The sequence below is a fragment of the Mus musculus genome, chromosome 4, assembly GCF_000001635.26.
Source record: "Mus musculus strain C57BL/6J chromosome 4, GRCm38.p6 C57BL/6J".
Taxonomy (NCBI): Eukaryota; Metazoa; Chordata; class Mammalia; order Rodentia; family Muridae; genus Mus; species Mus musculus.
Window position 1 is genome coordinate 74063181 of NC_000070.6, and position 16037 is coordinate 74079217.

At 38.4% G+C, this 16037-nt stretch overlaps 1 protein-coding gene across 3 annotated transcripts in view; it reads left to right on the top strand.

Moving 5' to 3' along the window:
- The window catches only part of Frmd3 (FERM domain containing 3), a 188987-nt gene that overhangs the window by 49953 nt on the left and 122997 nt on the right, over positions 1-16037 (top strand). For all 3 annotated transcript variants that reach the window (XM_030253548.1, NM_001163732.1, NM_172869.4), the window contains exon 2: positions 10865-10969. Coding sequence is in view for 2 of the 3 variants with exons in the window: in NM_001163732.1 (NP_001157204.1) it covers positions 10865-10969 (105 nt within the window). In the remaining variant the exon portion in view is untranslated. The remainder of the gene's footprint in view (positions 1-10864; positions 10970-16037) is intronic.

A 16037-nucleotide genomic window follows, 5' to 3' on the forward strand; every position in this document is an offset into this window, starting at 1 on the left:
GGAATTGAAAGTTAAGGTTTTTATTATTTTTTTTGTGGGGAAAAACATTGTTGATATAGGACATTTATTTTTTCCATTTTTTATTTTGTATCACAGATGTATTATTGTTTTGACTTTGCCAGTGATCTAGGGAATTAAAGTAAATACATTATCAGCAACTGGCTGTTATCAAAAGACTCAAACTCTTTTTTTTTTCCTGTTCACTACTCCTCCCTTATAAGGGACAGTTCCAGGAGGGAAATACTACTCTAATGCACACAAGCCATATACTCTGAACACAAAGTGACCCATAACACTGTTTCCAGTGTTCCACAAATTATCTTTAAGTTTATTCTTAATTTTAGTAATAATGGCATATCACTTGTGCTTTGCCATTTCTAAGATGTTTCACAGTTTCAAACCACAGGGATTTAAGGCCCCTGGGTTTACAAATAATTGCTTACTATATTCCCTTCACTGTTTCTCACTAATTGCTATTCCAGTGTATGATTGGTGTTTACCAAATATGTAAATGAGCCTTAAAATAACCTGTTGGGTGTAGATCAGGAAATTATTATAACTGCTACCCATTTACCCAGTAAAAACTCAGCTTCAAGATTTCATGACTTGCTGAAGGCCTCTCAGCTGGTAAGTAGCAAAAGCAAGACTTGATTGAAGTAGTTTGTTCTGTTTGTCTGTTTGTTTTTGATGTCTTGTTTGGAATGGTGAGGTGACATGTAATTTTTTGAGAAATAATCCAGTTTGTGTTCATAAGAATCAGCTTCTTTGAGGCATGAGGAAGCAAAACTTATCCCAGGAGAGAATAACAAGTTCAGTAGTCAACCTGTGTTTAATAGAGGTTCCTGCTTACTCTAGTCCATGTGCTACCCTTCAAACAAAGACCATGGCATCATAAGTAAATCTCTTCCTATTACATCATACTGTAATTGCTTTGTCATGATCCGTAAGCTTCTGCCTCCTGAGGGCTAAGATTACAGGCAATTGCCACCACTCTTGAGTATAGTTTTTATTTATTGAACATCTACTTGTTACCAATCCTTAAATTTATTATTACAATTATTATTTGACTTCTGAATCAGAGACTTTGTATATAATACAATCTAGCCTAGAACTATGTAGTTTCTGATGTTTCACTATGTAGCCCATGTTGAGCTAGAATTTACAATCCTCTCCTGTAGAGGAATTTTAATCCAGCAATATGGCTACACTGACAAGGATCACATACAGATAGAATGCACACAAGCCATATACTTTTCATCCCAGAGAATATGTCTACTTGATGGGCAGACAAAAATAATGAATCAGAGAAAGATTTGACAGAATGAGTCAGAGATAAGGTATGCACAACTCTCATGAGTGCAGACAGGAAAGAGAAGCTGCATAAAGAGCAGTGATGGAGAGAGAATTCAATTCAGTTCTGAGCAATTCAGTTCCGAGAGTTAAGGTCAGTTCAGTTGAGTACAATTCAGAGCAGAAGAGTTGAGTTCAGAGGTGGTCTTTCTAAGCAGAGCAATGCAATCAGAAGTCAGGGAAGACAGTCAGCTTGGAGAGGAGCTTGTGCTAGAACAGCTGAGTTGAATCAGACAACCAGAGTTCAGAAAGATCTAGGAAGAGTGAGATTATTCAGCAATAAGTCTCAGAGGCTGAAACATTCTAAGCCAACATTATTAGCAGATGGAAGGTACAGAAGCTAGAAGCTTCTAGGCTTAGATCCTAGCAATAATGAGATGGAAACCCTATGGGTGCAGGCCTAGGTACGTAGTATCACAGCTTGGGCCCAGCTCTCATCAGTATAATCCCATCATCTGAGAAAATAAACCAACGTTTGTTTCCACTATTGCCTAAGCATCTGCCTCTGAACCACTGGGATTACAGATAAACCCACTATGGCTAACAAACATCTTTAAAACTACCAGAAAACAGGGAATAACTTACCAAACAGACTGGGTAATAGAAGTTCAGAGAAACTACATGGTACTTTCCTTCTTTCAAAATGATTATCAAAGAATCCAACTGGAATATTATTGCCATGTTAGAATGGGCTAGAAAGGAGAGCTAATTCATCGGCAGCAATTCTATGATATGTGAGATGTCCAATCACATATTATTGGCCATTGAGCTCTTATTTACCACCCTTGGACTACATAAAAGGATTTTGTTTAGCATTTTGGTGGAAGGGCAACAAAATTAGGCCTTTCATTAGCAAAAGTTTCCCATTTCTCTGCTCAAACACATAGTCATTTTATACAAAGACTAATTAAATGGCATTTCAATACCACAGATAAAATTCTGCCCCACTTAAATTTGTCTTTTAAGATACCACAAATTGGTGGCATTGGCCTTGGAAACCAATGAGGCCTCTCCACCTCCTGGTGTGTATGGCAGGGTATCACCAATATGAGCAAATATGTGGTGTAAAGATAGAAAAGAGAGAAAAACAGAGTGAAGCATGCATTGAGGAGAGAAGGAGGATCTGGCTGATGTGAGTGGCCTCTGCTGCCACCTTAGGCCAAGGTGATATCTGTATTGATGTTACCATAGAGGGCCATGTCTGGCTCCAAAGTCCTACTGCACCCAGGGGCCATGTTCATGGTTTATGCTGTCACCAGAAACCATGTAGAAACCCATCATCCATGCTCCCAATAACGGTAAAAAAAACAAGGAAATTACTTTTTGTCATTCTTTATTAAATATTTTATTTATTTACATTTCAAATTTTATCCCCTTTCCTGGTTTCCCCTCCAAAAACCTCCTGTCTAATGCCCCCTCCCCCTGCTTCTATGAGGGTGTTCATCCACCCACCCACTCCCCCTTCCCTCCCTGGCATTCCCCTATACTGGAGCATCTAGCCTTCACAGGACCAAGGGCCTCTCCTCCCATTGATGTCCAACAAGGCCATCCTCTGCTACATAACGCAGCTGGAGCCATGGGTCCCTCCGTATGTATTCTTTGGTTGGTGATTTAGTCCCTTTGAGCTCTGGGTGGTCTGGTTGGTTCATATTGTTGTTCCTCCTATGAGACTGCAAACCCCTTCAGCTCCTTCAGTCCTTTCTCTAACTCCACTGGGGACTCTTTGCTCAGTCCAGTGGTCGGCAGCGAGCATCTTCCTCTATATTTGTCAGGCTCTGGCAGAGCCTCTCAGGAGACAGCTATATCAGGTTCCTGTCAACAAGCACTTCTAACTTCTGCAGTGATGATTTCAGAGACATAGTTGAGCAAAAGGGAAAAGGGACATAGAAGGCTTCTATGATGATGTCAACTCACTCCCCTAAAAAAAAAAAAAAGCAGCCTAAACAGTAAGCTATCAAAGAGAATTCTTTGAAAAATGTAATAAGGATGCAGGAAGGGAAGGACTCAGTCCTATTTAAGGGGTAAGCCACTGAGAGTTTGACAATGTTCCTGTGAATATACAGGTAACACAAATTGAACTTGCTTTACTTTCCTTAAATTTAAATTTAATTTTTAATATTAGCATTCAGGCAATTCTGCTTGCCTGCCCTCAGGGATTTAGCAATTGCTTACATCATGACCTGCCACACCCACCGGGTTCTCTAGGGGTGTGCAGACAGATAAAAGGATTGCCTAGCACCCCAGCTCTCCCTGCTTCCAGTGTTTCCTCCCCCCTTTCTGTCCTACTCATCACCCACCTCCTTCTCTGCCCTATGCCTCTGACTCGCTCTGTCTGCCTGTCTACATGTCCACTGGTCTGCTTCTACCTTTTCCCAGGTACTCACTCCTATCCATTCCCCCAATCAGCCCCCTTTATACCAGATGTGTGTTACACAGCATAACTACTCAGCGGCATACACCACCAGGGTCCACATTATATTTCATAACAAAAGTCTCAAGGAAGTCAGGATATGAACATGGAAGGAGTGGAAAATGAGTATGAACAAGGTGTGCAATGTAAAATTCAGAAAGAATCAATAAAAATACCATAGTGAGAAAAAGATACCCAAAATTATTCCAGGTATTGCCCTCATACTCAATGCAAGTTACAGATCTGCATATATACACAGACAACTGTGCCACCACTCAGGGAGAGAATGTGGAAAAAGCACCGAGTTCATTCACAGTGAGGCTTTTGAATTAAAGATCCCCACATGAAACCAAGTATGGTGCCACTTTGGATCAGAATAAACATTTTCTGGAATAGGTTCTACAATGGTTTTTCCCATCTGTTGCGAAGCAATCACAATAGAAAACACATTAAAAATAGATGTCTAATCTTACTGAGGAATATAAAAGGCAATTTGTATTACAACATAGACCATGGGAAACCCGTATAATACCATTGCTTAAAGATTGTTTTAAACAATATTTCATTTGTATTTATATAGTTTTGGTACAATATAAGTCTGCTAAGGATCTTCATTCCCACTGGTCTGATCTGCTTTTATAGAAATTACTTCATTAGTTTATATGCCACAGTATAGGGGAATGCCAGGGCCAGGAAGCCGGAGTGGGTGGGTTGGTGAGCAGGGGGAGGGTGTTTTCAGAGGGGAAACTAGGAAAGGCAATAATATTTGAAATGTAAATAAAGAAACTATCTAATAAAAAAGACAAAAAAAAAATTACTTTATTTAAACTATGTGTATTTAAATTATGTATATTTACAAACTGATTTCTGTGCATTATATGTACATTTGGCTGTAAATATTATTATAGCTTATTATGATTTTTTTCAGACATTCTTATTGGTTTTTTTTTACCCCAATCTCACCTTTTTCTGTATTTATCTATCTCCCCTTCCATATTTAGAGACCCCCCCCCCCACCCATTTATCCCATTTCCCCCTTGTACCTTTTTTTTTTTTTTTTTGGTTTTTGAGACAGGGTTTCTCAGTGTAACCCTGGCTGTCCTGGAACTCACTCTGTAGGTCAGGCTGGTCTCGAACTCAGAAATCTGCCTGCCTCTGCCACTTGTACCCTTTTTACTTCTCATCTATCTTCCCTCCCAGCAATGGTCCATTTTTTATTTACCTTGTTTTGTGGTTACTCCAGAATACTTATTCACATGTGAAGACTTTGAATTCTAAATCTCAGGTGAAAATAACATGAAACACTTGTATTTCCAGGTCTGGGTTATATCATTTAATATCTCACTCAATAGTTTCCTGATTTCAGTAGGATTGCTTTAAGTTTCCCTCCATTTAGGTTGGTGTTAGCATATATTGTATAGGCTTAAATTTTTCAAAGTCTACTTTCAGGAAGGGTTCTTAAATGCTTTAACCTCCCTTCTGGCCTACCAGAGATAGTGGAAAACAAAGATCACTAAGACACAAAGGAAGTGAATCTGTTTAGAAGTAGGTCTTTGAAACAAATCTAATCTGCGTTGTCAGGATGTCAGTAGTTGAGTTCACATGAATCAGCAGCAGCAGCTTGATCCACTTGAAAACACCATCAGCATACCAGCAGTCCAGTTCAGTAGTGTCAGGATAGCGAACACGACTCAGCAGTGGTGACACGACCCAGCAGAAACAGCCAGCTTCAGTCAAATAAGAAGGAGCAACCAGGACGAGCAGAAACTCCATGAGAGGTTCTCGGCTGTACCTCTCTCAACGAAGTGAAGATCAACAAAGACAAAGACAAGAGACCAACGAAGCATTGCAAAAGTAGTTATGCAAGCTCCCACCTCCCGCCCCACCCACCCCCACTCCGTCAATATCCGAGGAGTCCTATTTATACTCTATAGAAACATCGCATGCCTTACCTCAGCAAAACACCACATGAGTCTGTCTTAGCAAAACTCTTTGTGAGTTTGTATCAGCTGACATATCCAGAAACCTCCACTTCATTCTGCCAATCAGCCTACGTCTGCAGAAGTGGCAAGAAGCCACTAGAACACCATCCAAACTTTTCTGTTGTGTTTCTTCTTATGAAATTACAACAAATGATGACCATTAAGGAATGGCAAGGCATACCAATACCATCCCACATCATCCACTGTCTGTTGGGTTATGTTTATAATCCTTGTTAACAACATGCATCTTTTCATACAGGTTTGCTTTAACAAAACATCCTTTTACCTGTATCTGTTTCAGGAAAACATTCTTAAGTGTTTGCTTTGGCAAAACCTCCTTTTACCTGTGTGCCCCAGCAAAACATCATTTGACATAACTGTCTTTCCAGAGAAACAAGAAATTTCCATTTCAATATTGTTCATATTATGTTGAACTGTGTTACCTCTAGTCCTCTCTCAAGGACTTTTCTCAGAAAACATGTTGGATTCTCTCAAAGGTTTTTTTTTTTTCCTGCATAAGTCCATTTATGTAGTGTATTGATGCATTCATGGTAACACACTCCTGAATTTCAGGCATAAAGACAACTTTTTCATGATAAATAATCTTTTTTGTGCATGTCTCTACTTGAACATTCAAATATTTTATGAATAATCTATGTTCATCAGGAATATTAGTCTATAGTGTAATATTTGTTGTATCTTTATCAGGTTTTTATATTACACTTTTATAATCTGATTTAATAGAAGGCTTTTTTTTTTTAGTTCTCTCTCCCCCTCCCCTCCCCCTCCCTCCCCTCTCCCTCTCCCCTCTCCCTCTCTCCTTCTCCCTCTCCCTCCCCTCTCCCTCTCCCTCCACCCTCTCACTCCCCCTTCCCCCTCTCCCCTCTCCCTTCTCCTCCTCCCTCTCCCCTATCCCTTTCCCTCCCCCTCCCCTCTCCCTCTCCCCCTCCCCATCTACCTACCTATCCCTCTTTCCTTCCCTCTTCCCCTCCTTCTCCCTTTCGTTTTGCCCACAGGAGTGGCTGTTTAACTTCTTTGAAGGTCTGGTAGAATTCTTCTGTAAAACCATCTGGACCTAAGGCTTGTTTTGTAGCTGGAAGAATATTTAATTTCTGTTTCAATCTCCAGATTTGTTATAGGTCTGTTTAAGTTATGTACTTCTTGGTTTCATTGTAGTGATTTGGCTGAATTTAAAAGTGTATTCTCTTTTATTTTTTTCTAGCTTAATATAATACAGGCTTATAAGGTATTTCATGCTAGTATTCTGAGTTCTTTTTGTCTTTTCCTATTTATTTCTGATTTTGATCATTTAGTTCCTGTCTTTTGTTCTTTCAGTTAGCTCCTCCAAAAGTCTGTTAATCTTAAAGAGATAGATTATAGACTCATTGATTCTTTGTTGTTTTTTTTTCTATTTCACTAACTTCTACCCAATTTTTTATTAGATATTTTCTTTATTTACCTTTCAAATGTTATCCCCTTTTCTAGTTTCCCCTCCAAAAATCCCCTATCCCCTCCCCCCTCCCCCTGCTCCCCAACCCAACCACTCCGATTCCCAGTCCTGGCATTCAACTATACTTGGGCATAGAACCTTCACAGGACCTAGGGCTTCTCCTCCCATTGATGACCGACTAGGCCATCCTCTGCTACATATACAGGTAGAACCACAACTTCCTCCATGTGTTTTCTTTGATTGGTGGTTTGCTTCCAAGGAGCTCTGGGGGTACTGGTTAGCTCATATTGTTTTTCCTCCTATGGGACTTCAGACCCCTCCAGCTCCTTGGGTACATTCTCTAGCTCCTTCACTGGGGACCTTGTGCTCCATTCAATATATGATTCTGAGCATCCACTTCTGTATGTGCCAGGCACTGGCAGAGGCCCTCAGGAGACAGCTATATCAGGCTCCAGTCAGCAGGCTCTTGTTGGCATCAGCCATAGTGTCTGGGTTGGTTATTGTTTATAGAATGGATCCCCAAGTAGGGCAGTCTCTGGGTAATCTTTCTTTCAATCTATGCTCCAAACTTTGTCTCTGCAACTACTTCCATTGGTATTTTGTTCATCCTTCTATGGATTCTGAGCTTCTGGGCTAATATCCACTTATAAGTGAGTGCATATCATGTGTGTTCTTTTGTTACTGGGTCACCTCACTCAAGAAGATACCCTGCAGATCCATCCATTTGTCTAAAAATTTCATAAATTCATTGTTTTTAATTGCTGAGTAGTACTCCATTGTATAAATGTACCACATTTTCTGTATCCATTCCTCTGTTGAGGGACATCTGGGTTCTTTCCAGCTTCTGGCTATTATAAATAAGGCTGCTATGAACATAGTAGAGCATGTGTCCTTATTACAAGTTGGAACATCTTCTGGGTATATGCCCAGGAATGGTATTGCTGGATCTTCTGGTAGAACTATGTCCAATTTTCTGAGTACCCACCAGACTGATTTCCAGAGTGGTTCTACCAGCTTGCAGTCCCACCAGCAATGGAGGAGTGTTCCTCCTTCTCCACATCCTCACCAGCATCTGCTGTCACCTGAATTTTTTATCTTAGCCATTATTACTGGTGTGAGGTGGAATCTCAGGTTTGTTTTGATTTGCATTTCCCTGATGGTTAAGGATGTTGAACATTTTTTAGGTGCTTCTTGGCCATTCAGTATTCCTCAGTTGAAAATTCTTTGTTTAGCTCTGTTCCCCATTTTTTAATAGGCTTATTTGGTTTTCTGGAGTCCAACTTCTTGAGTTCTTTATATATATTGGATATTAGTCCCCTATCAGATTTAGGATTGGTAAAGATCCTTTCCCAATCTGTTGGTGGCCTTTTGGTCTTATTGACAGTGTCCTTTGCCTTATAGAAGCTTTGCAATTTTATGAGGTCCCATTTGTCAATTCTCGATCTTACAGCACAAGCCATTGCTGTTCAGTTCAGGAATTTTTCCCCTGTGCCCATAGCTTCGAGGCTCTTTGCCACTTCCTCCTCTATAAATTTCAGTGTTTCTGATTTTATGTGGAGTTCTTTGATCCACTTAGACTTGACCTTAGTTCAATGAGTTAAAAATGGATCAATTCACATTCTTCTACATGATAACCAGCAGTTGTGACAGCACCATTTTTTGAAAATGCTGGGGGTTTTGTCCACTGGATGATTTTAGTTCCCTTGTCAAAATATCAAGTGACCATAGGTATGTGTTTTTATTTCTGGATCTTCCATTCTATTCCATTGATCTACCCATCTGTCACTGTACCAGTACCATGCAGTTTTTATCACAATTGCTCTGTAGTACAGCTTGAGGTCAGGAATGGTGTTTCCATCAGTTCTTTTATTGATGAGAACAGATTTTGCTATCCTTGGTTTTGTGTTATTCCAGATGAATTTGCAAATTGTGCTTTCTAACTCAGTGAAGAATTGAGCTGGAATTTTGATGGGGATTGCACTGAATCTGTAGATTGCTTTTGGCAAGATGGCCCTTTTTACTATATTAATTCTCCCATACCGTGAGCATTGGAGATCTTTCCATCTTCTGAGATCTTCTTTGTTTTCTTTCTTCAGAGACTTGAATTTCTTATTATACATGTCTTTCACTTGCTTAGTTATAGTCACACCAAGGTATTTTATATAATATTTATAACATATATAATTTAATAAATATTTATAATATTTATTATTATTTAAATGATTTTATCATATATATATATATATATATATATATATGTATTATGTATATGTGCTTTATCTGTCTTGGTATCACATTTATCCCACTGTCAAAAAAGACCAATGATACCAAAGAGGACAAAGGATTTGGACTTGAAATCACACATATTAATGAGCTACCATGTGGGTACTGAGAACCAACTCTGGGTCCTTTACATAAGCAACAAACAATCTTTTATTACTGAGGAATAAAGGAATGTCCCTTGTCAGTCACATTGATTGAAACATAACCTATTGTGATTTATCAGTCTTCTAAATCCAATACATTGATTTTTTTCACAATATTACTAGTGTGAGCTAGGATATTCCATTGTCTTTCACTGCGTATCTATCCCTTTCAAACCATGAATAGTCTCAAAATATTCCAGAAAGACTATGTGGTTCGCCAGAAAGCCATATTCCAAATCCAAGTACTGAGACTGAGATTCTAACTTAATCCATGCAAGTTGAGTTACCTTAAACAAGCCAATGAATTCTTTTGTTGCTCAGTTGTCTCTGAAACCTGAATCAGTAAAAAACTGATACCGTTTAGAATAAAGTGTCAAAGGCACTGTAAATTTGCAAACTGTGGGTTCCTGTATGGTAATGAAGTGTGAAAAGTTTTCTCAGTTGTAAATACCTCAAAGCAAATTAAATTACCCATGATAGAATGAAACAGAACACACAGAGCACATTGTACCAATTCAGGGCATTGCTGTGTAGCCTATTTATTCCACTTTTGGGTATTCTTGTGATTACAAGTGTGTGTTTCTGTGTGCACATGTGCAAGCACACACATGCATTTTTGTTGGTTTACTCTGTGGTTTGCATGCCAGATGTCCCCTATTGGCTACTGGGTTTGAACATTTGCTTTCCAGATAGTAGTGCTATTTTGAGAGTCTGTGAAACCTTCAGGATTTGCGATTTCACTGGCAGAAGTTTCTGTAGGTGGAATTTGAGGTGGTTTTAGTATGTCTTTGTTTTCTATGGCTGATTTTGATTTTGTTATTGTTGTTGTTGGTGGTGGTGGTGGGTTTTCCTGGCTATGTTTTATTTCACGCTTCCATTTACTCATCTGCTTGCTTTCTGCTTGCTTGTCTACAAGCAGTCTCACACTTCCATTGCCAAGCCTTCCTTGCAAGAATGCACTATATCCTATACAACTATGATGAAAAATAAGCCTTTTCTACTTTAAGTTGCTTCTTGTCACTTCAGTGGTCACAACAACCTAAAAGTGACTAAGCTGCTCACTTTGTAAAATTTGTTGCTTGCTGAAGTTGTAACTAGTGATATTGGAAACATTTATGCCAATATTTGAAGTAACCAAACCCATTATTCTAAACACAGATCCAGCTGGGTAAGTAAGGCCAACTGGGAGTAGACTGGGAATGTGCTTGTGAGTCCTAGCTGTATCTTAAATGTGCTTCCTTTACAGAGGGAAACGAAAGGGCAGTTTCTCATTGAATACATCTGCAACTACTATAGCCTGCTGGAAAAGGACTACTTTGGAATTCGCTATGTGGACCCAGAGAAGCAAAGGGTAAGAACACATCTTGATCTTCAACCTATGGGCTTAAGAGAAGGCCTGGAATGCTGGGTACTATGGGATCCTTTCCAGAAACCTTATGGTGCCTTTATTCTAACAGATTGTTGACCTGAGAAATAAAGCAACTGGTGGGTGTTTAACTGGAAGGAGTGGGAACACGAAAAAGTCTTTCTCGGAATGCTGGGCTCACATGAAGAAAAGTGGGAATTGCCCCATGCTCTTTGAATTTAGATTTCTCAGAGTAGTTGCATAGAATCCAATTATAAAGAAACACAACCACCATATTAAGAACCTACTGGCAGAGGTAGGGGATAAACTTGGTAGAAGTTGGGTGTTTTTATGGTGTGATGAAAATATTTAGAGTCTGGCATAGATGAGGCTTATTCAACACAATCAATTGTAAATATTTTGTGGATCAATATCAAGTAATATGAAATGTACTTTTAAAATATTAGAGTCTCTTTACTTTTTAAATCAATTTGTACATTACAAGTGTTGTTTTGCAGTCACTTGCTACTGTATTATAGGAGAAGGTTAACTACTGGATAGAAAATATTGCAGGAAATAGTAAACAACCCACAAAACATTGGTTCATTTCATGTTATTTGGAAGAAACTTTTGGGAAGATGGTGAATCTCTCTTTGGAAGCAGGCAAGAGAAGATTGGATGGTTCCTATCAGCAATACATGAGTTTATGGGGGTCACCAGAAACCACAAAGTGCTTCCGTTCACACCCAGCAGCATTGCCCAAATAGCAAGCTTAGCTGTCATGAACTGGTTATGGATGACAAATAGCAACCAAAGACAATGAAACGGAGCGTGGGTTGGATGGTATGCGTGTGTCAATTTGAGAGGGATGAATGGGCTAACATTATACCCTATTGTCCATGCCTGTGAAGGTTTTGCGTACATTCTTCCTGTCTCTTTTTTTATCTGTTTTTTTTTTCTTTCCTTTTTTCCCATATGCATTTCTCTTACTGATACATAGCCAAAGCCCCAAGGTTGACCTTATTACAATATTTGAGTACATTTATTCATTCACCCTTTTAATCTACCATTAATCAAAATGTCTACATTTCTCCCCACTTTTTCCTCTCTATTCTCACCCTTATACATGTCTTTCTCTCATATAACAAAGAAAATACTAATCATTAGTATTATCAATACAGCTTATACCTGATTCCCTCCGGTTTTCCACTTGTACAATAACTGAAATGTTAATATGTACAATATTACCAGGGTCTCTTTACTTCTTAAATCAATTTGTACTTTACAAGTGTTGTTTTGCAGTCACCTGCTACTGTATTATAGGAGCAGGTTAACTACTGGATAGAAAATATTGCAGGAAATAGTAAATGACCACAAAATATTGAAGGAAATATTACTCAGCCCACAGGGAACAGACAGGGGATAGAGCCGTTTGCCTGGAAAACAAGATTGACAGAAAAAAAATATCACCACAACCATGTTGTTTTACTCAATATTTATAAGCTGCTGTGACCTTGTATAGGCACATCAGTTGCAATGTTATTGTTGAAAATATTCTTCTTTTAATTTAAGCCGAGTTCTCACATTTTCCTTAGGCTGGCCTCAAACTCATCTACATCCTTTGGCTTTTGCCTTGTAGGCTTTAAAGTTATAGGTGTGGGGCTCTGTGGCACCCGACCTGCATAGGTTTGATTTGATTTGATGTTCTCATTTCTTTGGTGCAGACTATGAGCCTTTTACATGCTTGGCAAGTAGTCGACTACTGAGTGCCAACCAAACCTCTTCAAACTGCATAGCTTGTGGACTCAGAAAGATGTGATTTCAAAACCCTGTCTCTTCTGGTTAGTAAGCTCTTTAACCCAGCAGGTTATTTTGCTTGGTACTCTGTTCCAATGGAAACAGTAAACAGAATAAACTTCTTTTTTTTTTTTTTTTTTTACATTTAAGAAAATTAGAGTAGGTATATAAATGCTTGGCACATGGCATATATTGACTCTGAGTTACATGTTGTTCTCAATGTAAGTCAATGTTATTGCTTTTACAATTGCTATGGTCTGCCTGGGTCCAGGTGAGAAATTAGAGGCATGCTTAGTGCCTTCATAACATACAAATATTTGTAACTTCTGTTAAAGGCTACTACTGTTAACAGTCTTTGATGAGTTATTTATTTACAGAAGCTAACCAATTAAGAGAACTAGGTAAGCTAGAGAAGCGAAGTATAATTATCCCTATTGTGTAGTTAGTAGTGGGTTACCTGTACTTCTCAGCCTCAATGATGGCAAAACATTATTCAATATTATTTCATCATCTTAATTCCAGCTAATGAGGGGAAGATCCTTCTGGAATATATTTTTTAAACAAGTAGCTGAATTTTATAACTCAACGTTCTATTATTATGGTATCATATGTAAAGTGTATTGAATCTCCCTTCGTAGTTTTGTACCTCAACCTCTACTCCAAATCTAAGGAAAGAGTCATGTTATTATTCACTGGAGTTATTGCATACTCCAGCCACCAGCACAACCAAAGAAGAATTAGACCACACGTAGGTTGGAGGTGATTGGTTTATATTCTGGGTACTGGTAAGCTAACACAGCCATGAGCTTTTTATATAGCAAGACATATAGTAAAGCTATTGCTATCTTATTAATAATGGGAAGGTATCTTGTCTGTATCAGAACAATTTGCATTTTGTACAAGCACCTTCAGGAGGACACAGAATGGAATAAACTATTGGGATGGTGGCAGGAAGCCAGATGGTATTATGTCCCACCACCTGCTCCTGCTATTGAAAGACTGCTTCCTGCTGATCTCCTCGAGATAATTGTTTCCCAGATGCTCATCACGGAGAACAGGAAAGGAACCAAAGATTTAGGGCAGCCCTGAACAGAACAAGATTTACTGTAAGCAGAAGTCTCTGCTTGTGGATTTGCTTGCTTAATACATTTTTAAAGGTTAGTAAGGATTAAATATCACTATTTCAGAAGCTGGAGGGACTGCTCAGTGCTTTCAATTGCTTGCTACTCTTACAGAGAACCTGAGTTTAATTTTCAGCATCCACATTGGGCAGCTTACACCTGCACGTAAGTCCAGCTTTCGAACATCCTAGGCTCTTTTATTGCCTCTGCAGACACCTACACTTACATAAACTTACACACAGAGACATATGCATATAAACATAATTTAAGTTAAAAAAGAACTATTTAAAAATTGTATTTTCTTGGATGCCTTAGGAGACACATACAGATAACTTGTTCTCCTTAGAAGTCTTGGTTACTGGAGTCACAAAGCACAGAGTGCTACCATCAACTCTTTAAAGCTGGATGTAACTAAGAGATCCAAGTGTTGCTCAAAGAATTAACATTGTCACATTTTAGGAAATGATCAGAATACTGCAGCAGACAGAAGATCTTCAACTTTAACTATTATTGCACACGATGTAGATATCAGAACACCTGTTAGTATAATTAAAGAGGAATGACTCTGTAAATGTTTGAAAATTTGAGTCAGGAACGCAATAAACAGTTTAAGACTCTGATATAATTGCTTAGAACAAATAAAACATTTTATTTCTTCAAACTCTGAGATGCAATTGTAGAACTAAGGAAGAGACTGTAGATGGAAGATAAGCAACACACATATTTTAAGATATGGTCCAGAAAACAAAACCAGGAAGACCAAATTAAAGCAGACAGAAAGAATGAGCAAAACATGGTTTCCAAAGACTCAGCCCCAAAGAAGACTTGACAGTTTCAAGGGCAATGGCTAAGAAATGTACCAGGTACCACAAGAAGGACTTGGTGAGTACTTGTCTATGCCATTTGCCTCTTGCTCAGCACTCTATCCCACATTTTCTTCATCTACATGACAAATAGTTCCTCTGTTCTTTTAATTAATCATCCATATTATCAATCTTATATAATTGATTTTATAGTCCATATTTTAAAGAGTTTAAGTAGACCCTTGGAGATATCTGGCCTTAGATCACTTCAGTAAATCTTACTTAATTTATATATTATGACATCTAATGTTATGCATTGATAAAATATAAACTTGAATGAATTCCACAAGTTCCCTTATTTTTGAATTTTAATTTATTTTATTTAGGTGTGTATGTTACCCTGTATGTACATATATGTACTACTAATATATCTGGAGTCCAATGAAGCCCAAAGGTTTCAGATTACATAGAACTGGAGTTATAAAAGGTTGTGAGCCTGTTTGCAGATGATATGATAGTATATATAAGTGACCCTAAAAATTCCACCAGAGAATTCCTAAACCTGATAAACAGCTTCAGTGCAGTAGCTGGATATAAAATTAACTCAAACAAATCAGTGGCCTTTCTCTACACAAAGGATAAACAAGATGAGAAAGAAATTAGGGAAACAACACCCTTCATAATAGCCACAAATAACATAAAATACCTTGGTGTGACTCTAACTAAGGAAGTGAAAGATCTGTATGACAAGAACTTCGAGTCTCTGAAGAAAGAAATTGAAGAAGCTCTCAGAAGATGGAAAGATCTTCCATGCCCATGGATTGGCAGGATTAATATAGTAAAAATGGCTATCCTGCTGAAAGCAATCTACAGATTATATTCAATCCCCTAAAAATTCCAACTCAATTCTTCACTGAGTTAGAAAGGGCAATTTGCAAATTCATCTGGAATAACAAAAAACCTAGGATAGCAAAATCTATTCTCAAGGATAAAAGAACCTCTGGTGGAATCACCATGCCTGACCTAAAGCTTTACTACAGAGCAATTGTGATAAAGACTGCATGGTACTGGTACAGTGACAGACAGGTAGATCAATGGAATAGAATTGAAGACCCAGAAATGAACCCACACACCTATGGTCACTTGATCTTTGACAAGGCAGGTAAAACCATCCAGTGGAAAAAAGACAGCATTTTCAACAAATGGTGCTGGCACAACTGGCAGTTATTATGTAGAAGAATGAGAATTGATCCATTTTTATCTCTTGTACAAAGATCAAGTCTAAGTGGATCAAAGAACTCCACCTAAAACCAGAAACACTGAAATTTATAGAGGAGAAAGTGGAGAAAACCC